At 48.5% G+C, this 24,638-nt stretch overlaps 2 protein-coding genes across 2 annotated transcripts in view; both read right to left on the minus strand.

Moving 5' to 3' along the window:
- LOC309355773 (monocarboxylate transporter 13-like) overlaps positions 1–24,638 on the minus strand; it is a 174,680-nt gene that overhangs the window by 26,245 nt on the left and 123,797 nt on the right. The gene's annotated exons all lie outside the window — the stretch shown is intronic.
- Positions 11,231–23,564, minus strand: LOC309355767 (monocarboxylate transporter 13-like). Its single transcript, XM_081886884.1, has 6 exons — positions 23,442–23,564; positions 22,601–22,697; positions 21,224–21,439; positions 20,564–20,707; positions 14,845–15,618; positions 11,231–12,547 (listed from the first exon to the last, which is right to left on the minus strand). The coding sequence occupies exons 3-6, from the start codon at positions 21,432–21,434 to the stop codon at positions 12,279–12,281; spliced, it is 1,398 nt and encodes a 465-aa protein (XP_081743010.1). The 5' UTR covers positions 21,435–21,439; positions 22,601–22,697; positions 23,442–23,564; the 3' UTR covers positions 11,231–12,278.

A 24,638-nucleotide genomic window follows, 5' to 3' on the forward strand; every position in this document is an offset into this window, starting at 1 on the left:
TCCGGCGGGAAGGTAAATGGCGTTTCCGTGCGCTGCTCTGGTTCGCCAGAAGCGGCTTAGTCCTGCTGGCCACATGACCCGGAAGCTATACGCCGGCTCCCTCGGCCAGTAAAGCGAGATGAGCGCCGCAACCCCAGACACGACTGGACCTAATGGTTGGGGTCCCTTTACCTTTACCTTTACTCACCCTTTCACCAGGAGGCCTTGTCCCGGCCAGCACAGCCGCAGGGGGTGAAATTCTGGACTGGAGTTTTTCTGTCTTCACACTTCCAAGAAATCTGGGGCTTTCGAGCAACTGGCGGAGAATCTGGGCTTCAGCCCAGAGGCACCGTCTCGGCCAGGACAAAGTCTCCTCCGCCGGTGTCCTTAAATCATCTTCACTCCTCACCCAATAGACTTCTTCATTTGTGCAACTTTGTTTTTCCAGACGCCACAATCGACGAGGTTGCCTACGTCTGTGCGCTGGGATCTGAGCGATTTGGGTGGACGGACTTGGGCTGCGACCAAATCCAGGACTCGGACCTGCTTGGAAGTATTTTCCTTTGAGGCTTGGGAGCCCAAGGATTTTGTGGGGTATTTTTAGTCAATCTTTATTGAGTTAAAACGAATATATCCATGCAGTATTTGGCATTACAAGTTTACAACATAAGAAAGAAAGAAAAGGAAAACGCAAGATAAGGACAAGTGTATAAAAATCCAGGAAAACAGAAGAGAAAAAACATACGTGATTATGGAATTCCTCAACATTAAGTATTTTGTTAGTGCAATGATTATTCACACAATTAGAAATAAAAAGTGCTGCAAACATTTAAAACAACCTCCAATTATTCTCATTGTACTTTATCTGTTACCGTATTTTTTGCTCTATAAGACTCACTCTTTTCCTCCTAAATAGTAAGGGGAAATGTGTGTGCGTCTTATGGAGCGAATACAGGCTGCGCAGCTATCCCAGAAGCCAGAACAGCAAGAGGGATCACTGCTTTCACTGCGCAGTGATCCCTCTTGTTGTTCTGGCTTCTGAGGTTCAGAATATTTTATTTCTTGTTTTCCTCCTCCAAAAATAGGTGCATCTTGTGGTCTGGTGCATCTTATAGAGCGAAAAATACGGTACAGTATATACATTATACCGCAGTTACCTGTTTCTTGTGATTTTTTATTATACCTCAGTTGCCTTTTATGAATTTCAAGGATCAGTCTAATTCTGCCAGGAGATTTCTGTTTACACCATAGTTTTTAAAGTATTCTTTATATATTCTCTATTCCTCATAGACTCTCTGTTTTGTCTGACCTCTAACTCTTCCTGTCATCTTTGCCCGAGGATTTTGGGTGGGTGACTGATACGTAAGTTGCCCAGCAACAAGGGAGCGACATCTGTAATCAGCATCGGCTTAGAGCAGCCCACCAGATATGTTGGACTACAACTCTGCTCTGGTCAGACCTCACCTGGAGTACTGTGTCCAGTTCTGGGCACCACAGTTCAAGAAGGACACTGACAAACTGGAACGTGTCCAGAGGAGGGCAACCCAAATGGTCAAAGGCCTGGAAACGATGCCTTATGAGGAACGGCTAAGGGAGCTGGGCATGTTTAGCCTGGAGAAGAGGAGGTGAAGGGGTGATATGATAGCCATGTTCAAATACAGTGGTGCCCCGCAAGACGAATGCCTCGCAAGACGAAAAACCCGCAAGACGAAAGGGTTTTTTGGTTTTTGCGACGCTTCGCTAGACGATTTTCCCTATGGGCTTGCATCGCAAGACGAAAGCCCATAGGGAAATCTCGGGGACCTTTTTTTAAATGCTGGCGGTGGGGAGCAAAGCCTTCCCCCCCCCCTCCGGACTTCAGAAGAGGTCCAGGAAGGCCGGCGGGGGCGAAAGGCTTTGCTCCCCACCGCCAGCATTTTAAAAGCGGTCCGGGATAGCAGGGAAGCGCTTCCCGCTATCCCGGACGGCTTTTGAAGGCAGGCAGGGGGGGCAAAAGTCCCCCCTGCCTGCCTAACCGGGGGCTTTTAAATCGCCCCGGGACTGTCTGGGGCGATTTAAAAGCCCCCGGACGGCTTTTGAAGCCTCCCCCCGCCGCCCGGCTTCGGGGCATCGTCCCGATGCCGGGCGGTGGGGCAGGAACGCCTCCCCCAGCCGCCCGGCATCGGAACGATGTCCCGAAGCCGGGCGGCCGGGCGGGAAAGCCTCCCCCCGCCGCCCGGCTTCGGGGCATCGTCCCGATGCCGGGCGGTGGGGCAGGAACGCCTCCCCCAGCCGCCCGGCATCGGAACGATGTCCCGAAGCCGGGCGGCCGGGCGAGAAAGCCTCCCCCCGCCGCCCGGCATCGGAACGAAGTCCCGAAGCCGAGCGGCGGGGCGAGAAAGCCTTTGTCCCCCCTGCCTGCCTTCCCAGGGGCTTTTAAATCGCCCTGGACAGCGGAGAAGTCCTCCGCTGTCCCGGGCGATTTTAAAATGCCGCCCGCCAGAAGAGGTCGGGGGAAGGCGTTTTCCATAGGAACGCATTAATTGATTTTCAATGCATTCCTATGGAAAACCGTGCATCGCAAGACGAAAAAATCGCAAGACGAAGAGACTTGCGGAACGAATTAATTTCGTCTTGCGAGGCACCACTGTATATAAAAGGATGTCACATAGAGGAGGGAGAAAGGTTGTTTTCTGCTGCTCCAGAGAAGCGGACACGGAGCAATGGATCCAAACTACAAGAAAGAAGATTCCACCTAAACATTAGGAAGAACTTCCTGACAGTAAGAGCTCTTCGACAGTGGCATTTGCTGCCAAGGAGTGTGGTGGAGTCTCCTTCTTTGGAGGTCTTTAAGCAGAGGCTTGACAACCATATGTCAGGAGTGCTCTGATGTGGTTTCCTGCTTGGCAGGGGGTTGGACTCCATGGCCCTTGTGGTCTCTTCCAATTCTATGATTCTATGATTCTATGATTCCTATCGTCCAGAGTCAGCTTAGCCAATTGCCGTGGATGATGGGAGTTGTCTGACAACATCCGGGAAACCCCAGGTTGAAAAAACACTGGCTTCGAGAAATCCTTGCCCTCCAGAAATTATGGACTACAACTCCCGACATTCTGAGTTAGCTAAGACAATTGCTTTTAAGGAAAGGGCTGGCACTGTTTTTATTTTAATGATCTCTGTGTTTCAATAGATCGCACAATTTGCTGCTTTGCAGGGGGTTGCACTACATAACCCTTGGGTCTCTTCAAACTCTACAATTCTATGATATTTTCTATTAATGTTTGATAATTGATTTTTAATTATCATTTCCCTCCCCCTCTGTTTCTGTTTTAGCTATAAGCCACCTTGAGTGAGAAGAAAAAGCAGGATATAAATATAATAATAATTGTCACAGATGATGAGAGTTGTAGTTCAATGACGTCTAGGGACTCAAGAATGAAGAGCACTGACTTAGGACAGCCTTTGTCAACCTGGCGCTCGCCAGACTATAACTCCCATCATCTATGATGGATGTGCTGGCTGGGGATGGTGGGAATTGTAGTCCAAAACATCCAGCGGGCACCAGGTTGACAAAAGCTGTCTATTTTGCAACGGGGAAACTATCCCTCAGGGCTTTAACAAACCATAGCCTGCTCAGATCAAAATTACAAGCCACCGTCTGGTTCGAAAGCGGCTAAATCAAAATCCAGAGTTCATTCCTAACTCTAAATTAACTTCGGTTGCATTTATAAGGATAAATCAAAACCATTTTCTCCTCCCTGTCAGGGTGAGTTAGTTAAATTCATCGCCAAATGCCAACAAAGGGAGCATAATAGATAATGTCGAAACCGTTTGTTGATAGCAGGGCCCCTGTAATGGCGACAGGTTTATTAGCGATTTAATAACCAAAGAATGGAGTCTGGAGGCAGGGAATATCTTGCTTTTATTGGTCTTGTGTAATTCTTGGAATCTCTTTGGTGAAAAAGAAAGGTGTTTTTTTTAAATAAAACCAAAAACAAAAAACCCCACTTTAAATACTGTAATATTATTTAAAGAGTCCCTGTCAGATGATCATAGCGTTATAAAGACTAGGACTAGCCGCCTGAGAAATAGTTTTTATCCAAATGCGATTTGGGTTTTAAACGCAATGTGAGGTAGTCTCTGTGGGAGTATATTGCGTTTAATTATGGGGTGTCAGAGTTTTTAGGGGGTTACCCAGGCTGGGGTAGCAGGCTTGTTGGTTTTTGAATGCCTGATGTAGATTTTTTCAATTTCGTTGTTCTGTATGGGACAATGACAATAAAGATTATCGTGCCGTATCGTCATCTAACCTCTGTTTAAAATCCTCCAGAAAAGGAGAGGCCACCACCTTCCAGGGTCATAAAGTAAAGGTAAAGGGACCCCTGACCGTTAGGTCCAGTCGTGGCCGACTCTGGGGTTGCGGCGCTCATCTCGCTTTACTGGCCGAGGGAGCCGGCGTAGAGCTTCCGGGTCATGTGGCCAGCAGGACTAAGCCGCTTCTGGCGAACCAGAGCAGCGCACGGAAACGCCGTTTACCTTCCCGCTGGAGTGGTACCTATTTATCTACTTGCAGTTTGATGTGCTTTCGAACTGCTAGGTGGGCAGGAGCAGGGACCGAGCAACAGGAGCTCACCCCGTCGCTGGCATTCGAACCACCGACCTTCTGATCTGCAAGTCCTAGGCTCTGTGGTTTAACCCACAGCGCCACCTGCGTCCTAGAATCATAGAAATTGTAGTTTGAAGGGAACCCTGAGGGTCATCTAGATCAAACCCCCTTCGATACAGGGGTCACAGCGAAAGCATCCCTGGCAGATGGCTGTCCAACCTCTGCTTAAAAACCTCCCCTCTTGTGTGGAGTCTGTTCCACGGTCAAACAGCTTCTACCGTCAGAAAGTTCTTCCTAATGTTAAGTCGGATTGGCCTTTCTTACAATTTGAGTCCGTTGGTTTGGGTCTTGCCTCCCAGAGCAGGGGAAAACAAGCTTGTTCCATCTTCCTCGCGACAGCCCTTTGGGTATTTTTTTAGATGCTGTCTTCACAAATGGATGGCAGCTGCAGGAATTTTCCCCGCCAGAGTGGCGCATGCTCTGGTTATCTCCTGCTTGGACTACTGCCATGCGCTCTATGTGGGGCTACCTTTGAAGGTGACCCGGAAACTACAACTAATCCAGAATGCAGCAACTAGACTGGTGACTGGGAGCGGCCACCGAGACCACATAACACCGGTCTTGAAGGACGTACATTGGCTCCCAGGATGTTTCCGAGCACAATTCAAAGTGTTGGTGCTGAGCTTGAAAGCCCTAAACGGCCTCAGTCCAGTATACCTGAAGGAGTGTCTCCACCCCCATAGTTCTGCCCAGACACTGAGATCCAGCTCCGAGGGCCTTCTGGCAGTTCCCTCGCTGCGAGAAGCCAAGTTACAGGGAAGCAGGCAGAGGGCCTTCTCGGTGGTGGCGCCCACCCTGTGGAACTCCCTCCCACCAGATGTCAAAGAGAAAAACAACTACCAGACTTTTAGAAGACATCTGAAGGCAGCCCTCTTTAGGGAAGCTTTTAATGTTTGATGCTTTACTGTATTTTAATATTTTGTTGGAAGCCCAGCCAGATGGGCGGGGTATAAATAAAAAATTGTTGTTGCTGTTGTTTCCAGGAGAGGGGGAAGTGAATAAAACACTGAAAGGATGGAGCAGCCCCATTTCTCAGCAGAAAAAAAATTGAAAATATTACCTGCAGATTTTGCCTTATTTCTCAGGTTCTACAGAAGCTAAAAACTTGCTCTTTTATTAAAAAAATATTAAAATGTTGAGAATCTGGGTATTATTGTCCATGAGGCGGCGGGCAAATGATGGGAATTGCAGTCCAAAATGTCCATGTTTTCCTCTGCGCAGTTGTGTGTGTAAATTAACTGAATCTCTGCAGCTGCTGTTTGAGAATGAAAACACCAATCACGGTATTCCTGTGTCATCTTTGACTTTCAAATATCCCAGGAAGCAGCATCGAGCAAATGTTCACCTAGGAGGCCATAGTCTGAATTGTCTGAATCAGGCGTGTCAGCTTCATGGGCTAACCTCAGGACTCCTCAGGTCCTGCCCCCTTGAGGTCTAGAAAGTTGGAAAGTTGTGAAGATGATGGAGTTTATGGAGCTGGCTGATCTCACCGGGAGAATCCGCGACCAGAAAGAAGAGGAACACCAAGAAGATTGGAAGAAATTCAAAGACTATTTGAATAAACATTGTAATATTAAAGATATGCAATCACTTGAAAGAATCAATTAGGCCTAGGATTAAATTGGGATTAAATATATAAATAAGAAAATGTACAAAAAGAAAAGTTAGGAAATAGGATTATGACCGATATGGTTTATGACATAATGATATTGGAAACTGCTATATATAATTACTAAGAAATTCAGATGGAAGAGATTTGAGGAAGCCAAATAATATGTTTAGGAAGATGGATCTTTAATTAAGTGTTAGTCAAGTGATGATCTGTTGTATTGTATGTTTTATATTCTTTTTCTCTTTCTTTTCCCCCCTGTTTCATTCTTTTCCCTTTGTTATCGTTAATTCTTTCTTTTTTGTTATGTTTATGTATTGAAAACAATAAATATTATTGTGAAGAGAAAAAAAAGAAACTTGGAAAGTTGACGGCAGGGCACCAAATTTCACCACCAACAGTTGTTTTATCTGAACGCTTTACAGAATACATGATACACATTTATCTTCAACCAGGCCTCTGGCGGGTTAATTCTATCATAGAATCATAGAATTTTAAGAAGGGACCCTGAGAGTCATTCTGCAATGTGGGAATGTCCTTTTAAATGTGGTTTTGAGTGCAGGGGGGTGGGTTATTGGTTTCTTCGCTTGTTCGTTGCCTTTTTATTTTGTCTTTTCACCACCCAGGGTTCTACAGATTAAAAGTGGTATACCAATTAAAGAATAACACCGTTACCTTTAGAAAAGTCCTGTATGCTCAGAGACTTTGCACCTGTCCATTGGGGGAGATAGGAAGCCCAGAACACCTGTTCTTTAGATGTCCCTTTTATGAAGAGGCACATAGTAAGATCATGGATCCCTTACTGGTGAGGCTCACCGACCTCCCGCAAAAGCAAAAATTTGACCTTTTCCTGTTAGGCAAAGATCAGAAGATGACCTGGATGGTTGCCAGATTCTGTGTACAGATCTGTAGGCGCAGACCATCCCCCAACCCAAATTAGTTTGTTAAGAAAATCCCCAAACTCAGTTCCATGGGTGACTCTGAGTCAACTCCCTGGGATAGTTTATTGTTGTACATCGCTTCTAAATTTATTGCTGTACATTGTTTTAATTGTCTGTTTTACTTCTGTGCCTATACCCCCAAGTGTGCTTTATAAGCTGGTCTCCGACCGTAATAAATTATCTTATCTAAACACAGTTAGCTAGAGGCAGCAAAGTGTGAGCCGTGGGGATGAAATAACCAGTACCGTCCTTCGCCAGAGAGCGGTGTCGCTATCTTTCCGTTCAGAGGATCAGAGGAGAGTGAGTCAGTCGAGGACACGGGTTATTATACTCTGCCGCTGAAGATTGGACTAAAGATATCTTCTGTCCAAAGTGTGTGCGTCAGCCTTTTAGGGTCTAAAAAGCACAGTGACCTAAGCCGTGTTGTGGCAATGCGGTCCTCAGCTTCCCAGAATCCCGACTTTAACAGCCTCTCTCCCATTTTGGGATGGTGTTTGCCCCCCCCCCCAAAAAAAATCTTAGGGTCGTGGTCCCCAGGCCTGGCCTGCAGATTTTGCCAAGGAACCAGAGTGTCTGTTCATTTCCCCATTAGTGAAGTCGTCAGCAAGGCAGCTATGAAAAGTGAGCTTTGCAAGAGGTCAGTTGCCAGCCGACTTGAAAGTTAAAGTTACAGATAGGTAGCCGTGTTGGTCTGCCATAGTCAAAACAAAATAAAAAAATTCCTTCCAGTAGCACCTTAAAGACCAACTAAGTTAGTTCTTGGTATGAGCTTTCGTGTGCATGCACACTTCTTCAGATACACTGAAACAGAAGTCACCAGACCCTTCTATATAGTGAGAAGGTGGGGAGGGGTATTACTCAGAAGGGTGGTGGGAATGGGTGATTGGCAGATAGCTGTGATGAGCCTGTTGACGACTCTTAACGACTGCAATAGGTCTTACAGGAAAAAGCAAGGGGTGAGAAGGTGAAAAGTGGCTTTGTCATGTATAATGAGATAAGAATCCAATGTCTTTGTTCAGACCAGGTCTCTCCATGGTTTTAAGTTTGGTAATAAGTTGCAATTCAGCAGCTTCTCTTTCCAGTCTGTTTCTGAAATTCCTTTGTAGTAGAACAGCTACTTTGAGATCTTGTATAGAATGTCCTGGGAGATTGAAGTGTTCTCCTACTGGTTTCTCTTAAAGGTAAAGGTAAAGGTAAAGGGACCCCTGACCATTAGGTCCAGTCATGGCCAACTCTGGGGTTGCGGCGCTCATCTCGCTTTACTGGCCGAGGGAGCCGGCGTACGGCTTCCGGGTCATGTGGCCAGCATGACTAAGCAGCTTCTGGCGAACCAGAGCAGCACATGGAAACCCCGTTTACCTTCCCGCCGGAGTGGTACCTATTTATCTACTTGCACTTTAATGTGCTTTCGAACTGCTAGGTTAGCAGGAGCAGGGACCAAGCAACGGGAGCTCACTCTGTCACAGAGATTCGAACCGCTGACCTTCTGATCGGCAAGTCCTAGGCTCTATGGTTTAACCCACAGCACCACCCATGGAAAATTTGCAAAAAGAGCCACGGATCAGTTGAGTCTTGCAAGAGAGCGAATAAACTTGAGAGAGAGTTTGCAAGAGAGTGAATGAACCTAAGGTCGGGGGGGGGGCAAGTGTGGCCCTCCAGCTCTTTCTGGCCCTCAAAATCCTCCCCCCAGGCAACACCCGTTGCTTCACACACACCTCAAATGTTTTCAGCTGGCTGGGTTGTGTCTTCTGATCTTGCCTTCTGCCTATACGGAGGACGGAGACTGGAATTTGTCTATGCTAAAAACCAGCGTCCATCACAAAGGTAAATTTGCACCAGTTGCTCCACCCACTTTCACCTCTGGCCATGCCCACCGCTGGCACCTGGCCCTCAGCAGGTTGCCCAGAATGGAACACAGCGGAAGGTCATGTGGAAGGAGGTCGGCGGTTCGAATCCCCGCGACGGGGTGAGCTCCCGTTGCTCGGTCCCTGCTCCTGCCAACCTAGCAGTTAGAAAGCATGAAGTGCAAGTAGATAAATAGGTACCACTCCAGCGGGAAGGCAAACAGCATTTCCGTGCACTGCTCTGGTTCGCCAGAAGCAGCTTAGTCCTGCTGGCCACATGACCTGGAAGCTGTACGCCGGCTCCCTCGGCCAATAAAACGAGATGAGCGCCGCAACCCCAGAGTCGGCCACGACTGGACTTAATGGTCAGGGGTCCCTTTACCTTTACCCACTTACCAGTGGTTCCTGCCTTGCCGGGGTGGGGGTGGGCTGGATGACCTTTGGGGGTCCCTTCCAACCGTACCATTCTCAGAGTCCCATTGGGCTCACTCACTGCCTAGCCAGTGTGGTGCAGTGGTTAGAGTGGAACCTGGGAGACCAGGGTTTAAATTCCCCATGAAGCTCCCTGGGCACCCTTAGGCTCTCAGCCTGGTCTGCCTTACAGGGTCGTTGTGCGGAATAAATGAAGGGGCTGGGGGAGAACCACGTACCTGCCACCTTGAGCTCCCACAAATGGTGGGATATAAATGCAATAAGTAAATAACTGCCTTAATTTTTATTTTATTTTTGCTTCCTGTCCCTTTTTCCTCTTGTTTGTTTTCCATGCAAATTTAGGACCGGGAAACTTATGGGTGAAAGTGTTGAGCCAGTCCAATTCCTCTCCCTTCGCCGGCTGCAAGCTTTCTGGCTTAAAGGATAATGATTTTATTGCAGATTGGAAAAACAAGTTCCAAAGGGTGAGATTCTGGCCCGTGGAGAGGGGCCCAGCACACCCGAAGGCCTCAAAGTCCACCAGGTGGCTTCGAGGTCAGCTGCTTGTCGAACTTGCCTGAGATCATCCTTCCCTTCCCTCTTCCAGCTCTCTAGAGGAGAGGTAGGGAACAGCCCTCCAGCTGTTTTCGACATATGTATTTGCAGCCAAAAAGCAGCAAAAGATGTTGTTTGTATTGCTGGGATTGGGCTGGGGGACTCCTTTGAGACTCTCCCAACTCTACCTATTCAGAAACAGAGTTGGCGACGCTCCTTCGAGAACTGAATGGAGACTTTGGGTCCTGTGGAACTCTCTGCCACTAGACTCAGCAGCACTATTTCAACTTTTAAATGCCTGCTGAAAATTTGACCAGGCCTACTCATGCAATGAAGAATACGGCTTCCACAAGGGTTAACTGGTGTCTGTTTTTTTTTACTTTATACATATATGTGTCTTTGCTGTATGGTTTCCCTAGAATTGTAGCGTCGGGAGGGGACCCAACGGTCATCTAGCCCAACCCCCTGCAATTCATAGCTGCCAACCTTCCCCCTTTTTTAAGGGAAATTCCCTTATACCGAATAGGATTCCTCGCAAGGAAAGGGAAAAGTTGACAGCTATGCTGCAATGCATTTGTGTTGTAAACCACTTTGTTATTTTTAAATGAAATAGTAGCCTTTTTTTAAATAAATAAATACAATAAAATAATGTATTCCCTTAGGGCAGTCTTTGCCAACTTGGTGTTTTAGATAGCTGCAATGGGCAAGGGCTAATGGGATTTGTGGTTTGCAACCATCAGAAGGCGCCAGATTCATTTCCCGAACTACCGTATTTTTTGCTCTATATGACTCACTTTTCCCTCCTAAAAAGTAAGGGGAAATGTGTGTGCGTCCTATGGAGCGAATGCAGGCTGCGCAGCTATCCCAGAAGCCAGAACAGCAAGAGGGATTGCTGCTTTCACTGCGCAGCGATCCCTCTTGCTGTTCTGGCTTCTGAGATTCAGAATATTTTTTTCCATGTTTTCCTCCTCCAAAACCTGGGTGCGTCTTGTGGTCTGGTGCGTCTTATAGAGCGAAAAATACGGTATGTCTCCCAAACAAAATGAAAGGGCTCAGGGATGATTCACTAACCCCACTCCCCACAAACACTTATAACAGTGGGTGGCGGATTTGGAGACCCTCCAGATGTTGGACCCTGACCCCTCCCAACATGTGGCCACAGGTGAGAGCTTGAGAACATCTGGAAAGCCCCCCAAAGATTAGCCACCCCCTCCTCGCAAGATGTGATCAGATGGAACAGCTCAAGCCATTTTCGCTGTGGATTTTATTTTCACCAACTGCCGGAATGACCAAATTAATAAATTAAGAACAAATACGGCCGCAGACTGCAGAAAACAGTTCCGTCAAAACGTCACGTTTTTAATCCTAAATTGAATGGGGCGGGGAAGGAGTCACATTTCAGAGTTTACAATGGACGCTCTGATCCGTCCTCCCTTGCGGAAAGTTGCAAAATCGACCCCACGATTGCGTGAAGAGAGAGGGGCGGATGCTACGAGAGACGGCGGCTCTGCTAGCCAAACGGAGAATGTTAAGGGGTCGGCGTTTACTATTTCAGAGGTCTGCGGATTGAGCGGGTTATGGGATACTGAAGTCCCTCCCTATGAGCGTCCTGGAATGTCCAAATGCTACGAGGGTCTTTTCCAGGGGGTACTGAGTCCCTTGCATGGGCATCAATGAGGAGCCTCGTAAAAGTTTACAGAAGGCATTCCTCTGGGGTGGTCCAAAGTTCGCCTCCACGTTCGGTTGCTGGAGCGAGTCTGTTTTCACGCACATGGTCCAACCTCTGCGGCTGGCTCAGGGGAACGGTGGTGCGTTAGTTAAGGCACGTGCAAAGGGAAATACCAGCTTCCACAACAAGAAAACCAGCTCCTCTTCAAGGACGCATCTGCACACCACACGGAACTACAGTTCCCAGCGCCCTTAACAAACTACAACTCCCAGGATTATTACTTTTTGCTTTAAATGCATGGTTGGAAGATGCCACCCAAACCTTCTCACCCCACGCTGGTCCCAACAAGGTTATTCTCTCTAGTCCTGGAGTAGCCAATGTGCTCCTCTGGGTATTGTTGGACTACAACGCCCATCATCCACAGTTAACAGCCAGGGATGATGGGAGCTGTAGTCTAGCAACGTCTGGAGGGCCTCAGGTTCCCCATTCTTGTTCTTTAACCTTTGCCCACCGCACAGATGTTGGACTACAACTCCCACCATCCACAGCCAGCTTAGCCAACAGCCAAGGATGATGGGCGTTGTAGTCTAGCAACATCTAGTTGGGAAAGGCTGGCTTTGGGTGATCAGCTCTTTGTCAGCGGCTCCTCTGTCTCAGGAATGACCTTGTAAGGGTGGCAGTCGTGGGGAGAGAGGACCCCCACGGGAGCAGTTGCTGATGCCAAGAGGGTGCCCTCGCCAGCTTCCATCTTGGCACTGGGTTCTGGCACAGACGGAGGGGCAAGGCAGGTGGAGAAGTTGGGCAGAGTCATCAGGACAAGGCTTCCGGCGAACATGAACGACCCGGCCGCTAAAAAAGAAGCAACGTAGTCCCCCGTTGCGTCCCTCAGCCAACCTGGAAGAGAAAGGAAGAGCGACCTAGAACAACCTAGAACAGTCGGTGCCAACCTAGTGCCCTCCAGATGTTTGGCACTGATGCAGGTGTGGACCTAGCAGTCGTAGGGAGATTATTTGCTTGGTTTCCTTGTCTAGAAAGGGCTGTTTAGAGGTAGTTTAGAGCAGTGCTTCTCAACCTGTGGGTCCCCAGATGTTGTTGGACTACAACTCCCATCACACCTAGCCAGCATGACCAGTAGTGCCCTCCAGATGTTTTGCACTGTAGTTCCTGTCAGCCCGGGTCAGTGGTTACAGGCGGGAAGAGATGAGGTCCCAAACACCTGAAGGGTATGAGATTGGGGAAGGGCGGTCTAGAACATAACCCTCAAGACACACCTAGAACATAAGCCTCAAGACACACCTAGAACATAATAACTGGCAGTGCCGTCACTTTGCCCAGAAAGGGCTGTTTAGAGCAGTGTTTCTCAACCTGTGGGTCCCCAGATGTTGTTGGACTACAACTCCCATCATTCCTCGCCAGCATGACCAGTGATCAAGGATGATGGGAGTTGTAGTCCAACAACATCTGGGGACCCACAGGTTGAGAACCGCTGGTTTAGAGGCAGATACTCCCAGGTTCATATCAAGGTAGGCCTTGGAGAGACTCTTGGTGAACTGCTGCTAGTAATGCACTACAACTCCCATCAGGCCCTGCCAGAAGGGTCAGTAGTAAAGGACGATGGGAGTTGTAGTCCAATGACATCTGGGGACTCGAGTTTGGGAAAGGCTGCTCTATTGGAAAGTACTTCAGTCCCAATGCCCCTCACCTAGACGTTGTTAGACTACAACTCCCATCATCCTGAGTCAGCTGAGTTGATTTCTCCTGGATGATGGGAGCTGCAGTACGACGGGAACCGTGTTGGCTACCCGCTGGCACAGGCCACACGGAGGTAAATGGACCCCCTGACAGAGGGCCATTCCAGTGTTCCTATCTCTCTCCTTGAGCTGGGAACCAAACGCAACTGCGTAGGAAACCCGCTTCGCCTCCCTGCGGAGACAGAAATTTATTTGGAACATGTTCGGCCACACACACCTCTTAACCCAGTTCCAATTCCAGAAGCTGCAAACCTGCTTTTATCAAGGCCTGGCATGGAACCAATTATTTGTGAGGAGCTAAAAGGCTCATTTAAGGGTGGTGCTGTGGGTTAAACCACAGAGCCTAAGACTTGCCGATCAGAAGGTCGGCGGTTCGAATCCCTGCGACGGGCTGAGCTCCCGTTGCTCAGTCCCTGCTCCTGCCAACCTAGCAGTTCTAAAGCACGTCAAAGTGCAAGTAGATCAATAGGTACCACTCTGGCGGGAAGGTAAACGGCGTTTCCATGCGCTGCTCTGGTTCGCCAAAAGCAACTTAGTCATGCCAGCCACATGACCCGGAAGCTGTACGCCGGCTCCCTCGGCCAGTAAAGTGAGATGAGCGCCGCAACCCCAGAGTCGGCCATGACTGGACCTAACAGTCAGGGGTCCCTTTACCCTTTACCTTAAAAGGCTCATTTATGTGCCGGAACAGTTAATACGGGAGGAAAATGAAGGCCAGGATCAGAGTCACGTGCAGTGGTTGCAAGTGTCAGAATAGGACCTGGGAGAGGCCGGCGTTCAAATCCCCACGTGAAGGTCACTGGGAGACCTTGGGCCATAGATGTCAACGCTTCCCTTTTTTAAAGGGAAATTCCCTTATTCCGAATAGGATTCCTCGCAAGAAAAGGGGAAAGTTGACAGCTAGACACCGGGAATGCCCAGTGCGGATGCCCACTTCGGAAAGGGCATGCTGCTGCGCTAGGAACATGGAAAGGTGCCCTGCCTGGATCAGGCCTCTTGGGAAGAATCCTGCATTGCAGCAGGTTGGACTAGATGACCCTTGTGGTCCTTTCCAACTGCTACAATTCTATGATTCTACATTCTATTTTTAAAATTACAGTGGTAAGGTAAAGGTAAAGGGACCCCTGACCATTAGGTCCGGTCGTGGCCAACTCTGGGGTTGCAGCGCTCATCTCGCTTCATTGGCCGAGGGAACCGGCGTACAGCTTCCGGGTCATGTGGCCAGCATGACTAAGCCGCTTCTGGCAAACCAGAGCAGCGCACGGAAACGCCGTTTACCTTCCTGCCGCAGTGGTACCTATTTATCTGCTTGCGCTTTGACGTGCTTTCAAACTGCTAGCTTGGCAGGAGCAGGGACCGAGCAACGGGAGCTCACCCCAACGCGGGGATTCGAACCGCCTACGTGGTGGGCAAATAAAGGTGATAAATGACACCACCTACCAGAAAGGGGCGCCCCCAGCAGCCCCCCGATGCTCTCGATCATCTGCAGCAGCCCCATGGAGCTGAAGATGTTGGCGATGCCCACGATTTCGGGGATGATGGAGAAGACGACGGGCGTCAGGGCCCCCGAGCAGAACCCGTAGCAGAGGCTAATGGCCACCAGCAGCGGGTAGTCGCGGCCCCACGGGACGGCCACCAAGGCCACGCCGGTCAGGAAGGTCCAGGCCACCAGGATGCGGGCCAGGCGGCAGCCGCGGCAGTTGGCCAGCCAGCCGGAGAAGAGGCGGCCGCACAGGTCGGCCGCCGCCGCCAGTGACATGAGGAAGGCCGCCTGGTACTCGTCAAAGCCCAGCTCCCTGGCGCGGGCCACCAGGTGGACATAGGGGACGAAGTAGCCCGTGTTGACCAAGGTGACGGCCAGGACGAACCTCATGAAGGCGAAGTGGCCCAGGAGGTGGAGGCCGAAGAGGGAGGAGAATCGCGACCAGCACGTTCCTCTTGCAACGTGGCCCGCCGGACCGGGCAGGTCTTCCTTAAGGGTGATGGGGCGGATGAGGGCCCCGCAGACCACCAGGTTGAAGGACATGCCCGCCACGATGAGGAGGGCCCCTCGCCAGGCGTAGGTGTCCACCAGGAGCTGGAAGAGGGGCGAGAAGGCGAAGGACGAGAGGCCCACACCCGTCAAGGCCAGGCTCGTGGCCAGCGTCCGGCGTCGCTTGAAGTAGCGGGCGACAGATGCCAGGGAGGGCGTGAAGACCAGGGCCCAGCCGAAACCTGCCGAGATAATATAATAATAATAATATTCACACCTCGCCCATCTGGCTGGGTTTCCCCAGTCACAACAAAACACTAAAATACAATAACCTATTAAACATTAAAAGCTTCCCTAAACAGGCCTGCCTTCAGATGTCTTCTAAAAGTTTGGTAGTTATTTTTCTCTTTGACATCTTGTGGGAGGGCGTTCCACAGGGCGGGCGCCACCACCGAGAAGGCCCTCTGCCTGGTTCCCTGTAACTTGGCTTCTCGCAGTGAGGGAACCGCCAGAAGACCCTTGGCGCTGGACCTCCGTGTCTGGGCTGAACGATGGGGGTGGAGACAATCCTTCCGGTCTACTGGGCCTTTGAGGCCGTTTAAGGCTTTCAAGTTCAGCACCAACACTATGAATTTTGCTCGGAAACGTATTGGGAGCCAATGTAGGTCTTTCAGGACCGGTGTTATATGGTCTCGGTGGCCGCTCCCTGTCACCAGTCTAGCTGCCGCATTCTGGATTAGTTGTAGAAACGAGAACGTCCCCAAGTGCTGGTTTTGTGCCTGCGGAGCTTTAAAATGGAATCGCAGAGTTGGAAGGGACCCCCGAGGGTCATCTAGCACAACCCCCTGCAACACGGGAGTCGTTTTGCCTAGCGCGGCACTCGAACCCGCAGCCCTGAGGTGAAGAGCCTCATGCTCTCCCCAAGGGAATTACCCCAATACCTCAAGGACCTATGAACCGACCTGGACCCTCAGATCCGTACCCTGAGGCCCGTCTTTATGTGCCTGTTTCACAGGAGGGTGGCAACATGAGAACAGGCCTTTTTGGTAGTGGCTCCCCATTCGTGGGATGCTCCTCTCAGTGAGGCTCGCCTGGCGTCTTCATTATACACCTTTGGGCACCAGGCAAAAACATTCCCTCTTCAACGAGGCCTTGGGCTGGTTAACATCTGATACCCTTTTAAAAACATGTTTGTGGGAGGTTTATTCCTGTTCTTGTTTTTATCGTGTATTTTGTGTTTTTCTTTTTTTATTGAGCTGCCCTGAGATCGACAGAGGAAGGGCAATATACAAATCCAATCAAATCAATCAATAAAGAGCCTGCTGGAAAGAGGCTTTTCTCTAGCTGCAATCTCCATCTTTTCTATAAACATTTCCTTTCCCCAACTTGACTCGATACCCTTTCTGAGGCGAGGCGACCAGAACAAAACGCAAAAAGGGAGGCACAGGCATCCTGTTGTCATGATTCACCAGTGAGGCGGCCATAAGCTGGCCACTCCTTCTCCATCCTTGCGCCCAACGGTCGTCATAAGCAAAAATGGGATGCCATAGGTGGCTTTTTCAAGATGGCGGCCTTCCATGAGTGGAATAATAATAATAATAATAATAATAATAATAATAATAATAATAGTTATGTTCTCACCCTGGGCCAACAGGGTGTAGATAGTTATGCAAATGAAGGATCGAAAGTGACGTTCAATGATTGGATAGTTTGTATGCAAATGAAGGATCGAAAAGTGAGGTTCAGTGATTGGATAGTTTTAGAAAATGGCAACAGTTACATTGTTCTGGAGCTCTATATAAGCAGGCTGACTGAGCTCCTCAGCTTAGTTCTGTTCCAGCTTACAAATAAAGAGCTGCTTTGGAAGAATCGCTGTGTCGTCTGATATGTTCGCCCACAACTTAACAACAATAATAATGATAATAATAATAATAATGATAAATTTTATTTATATCCCGCCCTCCCCAGCCGAAGCCGGGCTCAGGGCAGCTAACAACAATAAAATAGTGCAACATTCTAAAAAAATTTCATTATAAAAATTAATTAAAATCAAATTGATGGCAACCATTAAGCTAAAATGAGGCCTAACCCTTCCCTCGGTTAGCCGCCCTCAGGAATTTTAACTCAAACCATGTCCGTGTGTGCTAAAGTTTGCAAAACCACGTTGGAGTGGCATACAAAGGACGAACAAATTAAATCTGTGATGATAGATTGGGCGAGAGATGTTGGACATAATATAATGTTTGAAGACTGGGAAAGGTTGTGGAGGAAAGGGGTTAAGTTCACTGCATGTACTGCGTTAAAAGAAAACATTGTGAAAATGATGTATAGATGGTACTTAACCCCGGTAAAATTAGCAAAGATTTACCACACGAATGATAATTTAGGTTGGAAGTGCAAAGAAAAAGAAGGTACTTTTTATGTGGTGGACCTGCCCCAAGGTGAAAGACTTCTGGGAAAAGATATGCAATGAATTGGAAAAAATGTTGAAAAATACATTTATTAAGAAACCAGAAGCCTTTCTACTTGGAATAATAGGTCTGGAATTGCTCAAAAAAGATGTTTTTGTATGCCACAACAGCTGCTAGAATTTTGCTGGCCAAAAATTGGAAATTACAAGAAGTACCAACAATGGAGGAGTGGCAGATGAAGATGATGGGATTTTTGGAGCTAGCTGACCTGACCGGAAAAGTCCGAGACCAGGAGGAGTGGAAGAAATTCAAAGACTATTTAGCTAAATATCTTATGATAATATAATTAGAATTACATGCGAGTACCAAACAGGCCTAGGATTTGAAAATGTGATGTGCAAAATATTATGTTAAAAGTGAAAAGAAAGTAAGATATTCATTGACCAAGTCAATTTTATGGGGAAATAGTTTTGGAAAACTGTTGCAATGATTTATATGGAAACTCAGCCAATTCAAGGAAGTCACCTAATAATATTAACAAAAGCGGAATTATTATAATCAGGATAAATGTTTGTTGGTTTGTTTTGGTTTTCTTTTTCTTATCTGTTTGTTATAAATTTGGAAAATTAATTTTAAAAAATGGGGGGGGGGAGAAGTTTGCATAACCAACACATAAAATGAATAAATAAGCCATTGTGTGTCATGGCTATTTGCTCAGGAACGGCAGCCATCTTGAACCAGAACCTGACTTTGCTTCTTCCTCAGATATCCAAGTATCCCCTTGGATATATGGCTTCTCCTTCTCTCCTCCAGATGTTTCAGACCAAAACATTTTGGACCGGAACATCTGGAGGGTATCTGCTGTGGTCGAAACATCTGGAGGGCATTGGCTCGGAGGAGGCTGCCTTTAAAAAATGGCGGCCATTTTCTTCAAAGACTGGCTCAACGCTCTCCTCCCCTCATCTCTCTGTTACCTCAGCCTTTGCTAAAAAAAAAAAAAAGGACCGCCAAATAAATATATTGAGATCTTGGAAGCAAAAATAATAATAATTATGCCCGTCACGCAAAAAGATGGAAAACTAGAATCATAGAGTTGGAAGAGACCTCAAGGGCCATGGAGTCCAACCCCCTGCCAAGCAGGAAACCCCATCAGAGCACTCCTGACATATGGTTGTCAAGCCTCTGCTTAAAGACCTCCAAAGAAGGAGACTCCACCACACTCCTTGGCTGCAAATTCCACTGTTGAACAGCTCGTACTGTCAGGAAGTTCTTCCTAATGTTTAGGTGGAATCTTCTTTCTTGTAGTTTGGATCCATTGCTCCATGTCCGCTTCTCTGGAGCAGCAGAAAACAAGCTTTCTCCCTCCTCTATGTGACATCCTTTGATATATTTGAACATGGCTATCATATCACCCCATGTATGGAAGTGAGAGCTGGACCATAAAGAAGGCTGATCGCCGAAGAATTGATGCTTTTGAATTCTGGTCCTGGAGGAGACTCTTGAGAGTCCCATGGACTGCAAGAAGATCAAACCTCTCCATTCTGAAGGAAATCAGCCCTGAGTGCTCACTGGAAGGACAGATCCTGAAGCTGAGGCTCCAAGACTTTGGCCACCTCATGAGAAGAGAAGACTCCCTGGAGAAGACCCTGATGTTGGGAAAGATGGAGGGCACAAGGAGAAGGGGGCGACGGAGGACGAGATGGTTGGATAGTGTTTTCGAGGTTACCAGCATGAGTTTGACCAAACTGCGGGAGGCAGTGGAGGACAGAGGTGCCTGGCGTTCTCTGGTCCATGGGGTCACGAAGAGTCGGACACGACTAAACGACTAAACAACAACAACATCATATCACCCCTTAACCGCCTCTTCTCCAGGCTAAACATGCCCAGCTCCCTTAGCCGTTCCTCATAAGGCATCGTTTCCAGGCCTTTGACCATTTGGGTTGCCCTCCTCTGGACACGTTCCAGTTGGTCAGTGTCCTTCTTGAACTGTGGTGCCCAGAACTGGACACAGTACTCCAGGTGAGGTCTGACCAGAGCAGAATACAGTGGCACTATTACTTCCCTTGATCTAGATGCTATACTCCTATTGATGCAGCCCAGAATTGCATTGGCTTTTTTAGCTGCCGCGTCACACTGTTGGCTCATGTCAAGTTTGTGGTCAACCAAGACTCCTAGATCCTTTTCACATGTACTGCTCTCAAGCCAGGTGTCACCCGTCTTGTATTTGTGCCTCTCATTTGTGCTAACACATTGCAGTTGCAGAGTCAGGGTGAAACCCCACAAGAGTGGATAGTTTGGGGGGGGCAAGCAGGTTTGTACAGTGATTATTTGTTATTTCATGGCATTTAGATGCTGCTTGATCGTTTAAGGACCCAAAGGTGGTTTGCAAAAATGATAAAGCAATAAATTTATCAATAGGAAAAATGAAGGACTTTTGAAAAAAAATGCTTAAAAAAAGATTAAAAATTGCATCGGCTTTGTAAGCATCGGGGACGGGCCTTGCCTAAGCAAGACTCATAGAAATGTAGAGTTCGGAGGGACCCCTGAGGGTCATCTAGTCCAACCCCCCTTCTATGCGGAATGCTGCCCCCTTGGGTGGGCTCAAGGTTAACAGCCAGAGACCCATTGCACCGCTGGAGGTGTTTTTAGCAGGTGCCGAAAAGAGCACTTTGAAGGGACCTTGCCTGGTGTCAAGAGGCAGGGAGTTCCAAAGTCCACACTGAAAGATTGGTTTCTTGCAAACGATAGCAACGCAGGTCACGCAGTTTCGACGCACCTGAGAGGAGTCCGATGCAGAGGTACAGGTGAGCCAGGCAGGTGGCAAAGGAGGCCAGCAGGAAGCCCAGGCCTGAGAAAAACCCGCCGGCCATGACGACAGGGCGGGCCCCATAGCGAGAGCTCAAAGCGCTGCCCACCGGACCTGCCAAGGAAGAGAAAGGGATGCCGGTCACTGCATTGCTGATGCAAGGAGCAGAATCACCCTTCCCCAGTTCTGAACAGGAATTCGCACCCGGCGCTGCTATGGGCTATTAGAATCACAGAACTGCAGGGTTCGAAAGCGTGGGACCCAAAGGGTCATCTGGTCCAACCCCATTGCAATTCAGAAATATGGAGCAGAACTCCCCCATAGCACCATGTATTAATTATTATAATATTTATTTTTAATAGATATATTAGGACCAGTTTCTGATCTTTTAGTCCTTCCAGAGAAGGTCGCCTCATCCTTGGGCAACGTTCTGTCTCCATGCCCATTCTGCCTGAGCCGCAGAATGTTCGCGAGCGCTTCCGTGACATCACAGCACCCCGACCAATGGCGAGGAAGGACGCGGAAGGCAGTTTCCCAGCGCATGTGGGGCAAGGATTTCGCGCCGAGCGCAGGCAGGCAGGACAAAGTGTGTGTCGCACAAACAAACACACCCGCCGCCACTCCACTCACTCGCAAACTGTTGCACCGCGATCCCAATCGAGGTGATCCAGGAGATCCGCCCAGACAGCTCGTCAAAGTACGTCACGAACTCCACAAAGAAGACGCCGAAGGAACGGATCACGCCAAAGACCAACGCGGATTGGAGGAAGGCCGAGAGGACGATAATCCACCCCCAGCCGCCGTCCGGGGCTTCAGGGTGAACCACGACCGGGCCCAGCATGGATCCTGCTTGAGGAGCGAGGGAGACGGTTCGGGGGAAAAGAAAACCTTAGATATTACTAAAGCTTAGATTTCCTAATTATTGCTCAAGCAGCTTCTTCCAATAACACCCACTCAACTTTTTCCTGGCACGAGATTAAATTATTTTCTGCTCCCCCCAATCATCATTAGAAGGACTGGGAAGCATCTGATCTCTAGATTCCCACATGCAAGAGAGGCAATGTGGTGCAGTGGTTAGAGCAGTGGTTACCAAATTTTTGTTTTGTTTTTTTTTCCAAATTTTTCAAATTAATTTTCAAAAATTCAAAACAAACAAACATACAGACATCCTGTTTAAATCTTGGTAACATTATTAAGTGACTTCCTCAAATCCCCTTGGTTGAATTTCATCATATATCATTTTAACAGTTTTCCAAATCGATTTTCTCAAAAAATTAACTTGATCACTCAACATCTTTCATTCTTTCTAATTTAGCTTTAAACATCTTAAGTCTTATCCTTACATATTTAAATCCTATCTATTATTTGCAAGATTTTCCAATTAAGTTATCTTAACATATTTAGCTAAATAGTCTTTAAATTTCATCCATTCTTCCTGATACTCCTCCTCCTTCTGGTCGCGGACTTTCCCGGTCACCCCCAGAGCCCCCCTACCCTACAAAAAAGCATTATTCAGAACAGTGGCTTGCTTGACACACTAAGGCAGATAACGATAAAATCCAAAACAGTACACAATTAATTGCAGATTTATTCCGGTCCTGTTGGAGCCATTTCGTTCAACTGAACAAAGCTGATGAACTTGATCCACTGAGACCACCCCGCCATGCCTCTTAGCACCCAGTAGGTAATCCCATCTGGGTTTAGCGTGTCAGAATAGGACCGGGAAGACCAGAATTCAAATCCCTCCAAAGATGACCTTCGGCCAGCCTCTCGGCCCAATCTACTTCACAGGGTTGTCGTACCTGCCACCAAATAAATAAATATGCAAAAACAGGGGTACCTCTGAGCACGTGCAGAGTCTGCCGCCACCCACCAGCAGAATTCCAGATCCTAACACTGCTGGATTTCTCTTCCCCTGCAAACCCCTTGGGGTTCTGCAGATCCACCTGAGAAATTGGAAATTCCTGGATGACTTTGCTACCTGTATTCCACCTGGGAGCTACTCACCCCTCAATCAGCTCCCAGAAAACCTTTCTTTCTGGCCTTCTTCAAACAGGTGGGCCATGGAGGGGCACCCTGGATCCTAGAGGGAGGTGTCAGGGATCTGGCAAAGGGGTGGTTGCTTTTAGAAAGAGCTTTCAAGGTGGAGAGAGAGGAGAGGAAGCGATGGGGGGGGGGGAGAGATGGGGAAACCACAGAAACGGATTTGCAAAAAGACACACACAGAGCTGGTAAATGAGTGCAAGGTTAATAATAATGATAATAATAATAATAATAGGGGTCTTAATTCCCAATAGCGTCTCCACTAACGGGGGGGGGGGATTTTGGAGAGCCAGGCGCCTTGCAGAAAAGCACGACCTCTGAATAAACGTTTTCCATTGGGGGGGGTGGCATTTGGAAACAAAATTACGTGAAATCGCCTGATAAGAAGAAGACCCAGGGTTTTTTTTAAGGGAGGGCTTACAGGCCTCCTGGGACTCCCCCCCCGAGGAATTCCTGACCCCCCCAAAAAAGTAGGACCTCTAAATAAACGTTTTCCATGGGGGGGGGAAGCATTTGGAAACAAAATTACGTGAAATCGCATGATAAGAAGACGACCTAGGATTTGGGGGGGGGCTTACAGGCCTCCTGGGACTTCCCTCCCCAATAGGAATTCCTGATCACCCCCCCAAAAAAAAACCCTGCTGGAATCCCCCCCCCAATCCTGAGTCCTAAAGGGACACCTCCCCCGCCGCCCAATTTAAAAGAAATAAATGAAACCTTGGGTGATCTTCTTTTTGGGGCTCCCCCCTCCCAGAGAACACCCCCCCTTTTCCTCTCCCCCCCCCCACCGCCGTTTCGTTCCTACCGGGGGAGGGGGGAAGCCGGGAGCCTCCGCGTGAGCGGCTACAATGTTGCAGGATTCGAAAGGGGCGGGGCCCGGGTGGGGAAGCCACGCCCCCCGCCTCTCTCCTGCTCCCGAAAGGGCTTCGCTATGGAGGTGTCGGTGGGTGGCGAGAGCGCGCAGGCGCAGTGGCGACGGCCGAGGGCAGGTTGAGCCGGCTGAGCATCTTGCGGGGTTCGGGTGCAAATCGGAGGGAAAGCAAGGCGCAGAGCGATCCTCGGCTTGGGGCGGGATCTAGACCTGCGGAGGCAGGAAGGGCGAGCCTCCAAGGCCGGGCGCAGTCTACCCCTGAGTCACATAGCTGTCAACTTTTCCCTTTTTTAAAAAAGGGAAATTCCCTTATTCCGAATAGGATTCCTCGCAAGAAAAGGGAAAAGATCATGGCCACTGGGCCCATCACCTCCTGGCAAAAACTTAGATGCAGAATTCATCGCAAGAAAAGGGAAAAGATCATGGCCACTGGGCCCATCACCTCCTGGCAAAAACTTAGATGCAGAATTCATCCTGGGAAAGGCTGGGCTGGATGAATCCCAAGCCGGAATTAAGATTGCCGGAAGAAATATCAACAACCTCAGATATGCAGATGACACAACCTTGATGGCAGAAAGTGAGGAGGAATTAAAGAACCTTTTAATGAGGGTGAAAGAGGAGAGCGCAAAATATGGTCTGAAGCTCAACATCAAAAAAAGGAAGATCATAGCCTCTGGTCCCATCACCTCCTGGCAAATAGAAGGGGAAGAAATGGAGGCAGTGAGAGATTTTACTTTCTTGGGCTCCATGATCACTGCAGATGGTGACAGCAGCCGCGAAATTAAAAGACGACTGCTTCTTGGAAGAAAGGCGATGACAAACCTAGACAGCATCTTAAAAAGTAGAGACATCACCTTGCCAACAAAGGTCCGTATAGTCAAAGCTATGGTTTTCCCAGTAGTGATGTATGGAAGTGAGAGCTGGACCATAAAGAAGGCTGATCGCCGAAGAATGGATGCTTTTGAATTCTGGTGCTGGAGGAGACTCTGGAGAGTCCCATGGACTGCAAGAAGATCCAACCTCTCCATTCGGAAGGAAATCAGCCCTGAGCGCTCACTGGAAGGACAGATCCTGAAGCTGAGGCTCCAAGACTTTGGCCACCTCATGAGAAGAGAAGGCTCCCTGGAAAAG

Source organism: Podarcis melisellensis (assembly GCF_964234715.1).
Source record: "Podarcis melisellensis genome assembly, chromosome: 13".
Taxonomy (NCBI): Eukaryota; Metazoa; Chordata; class Lepidosauria; order Squamata; family Lacertidae; genus Podarcis; species Podarcis melisellensis.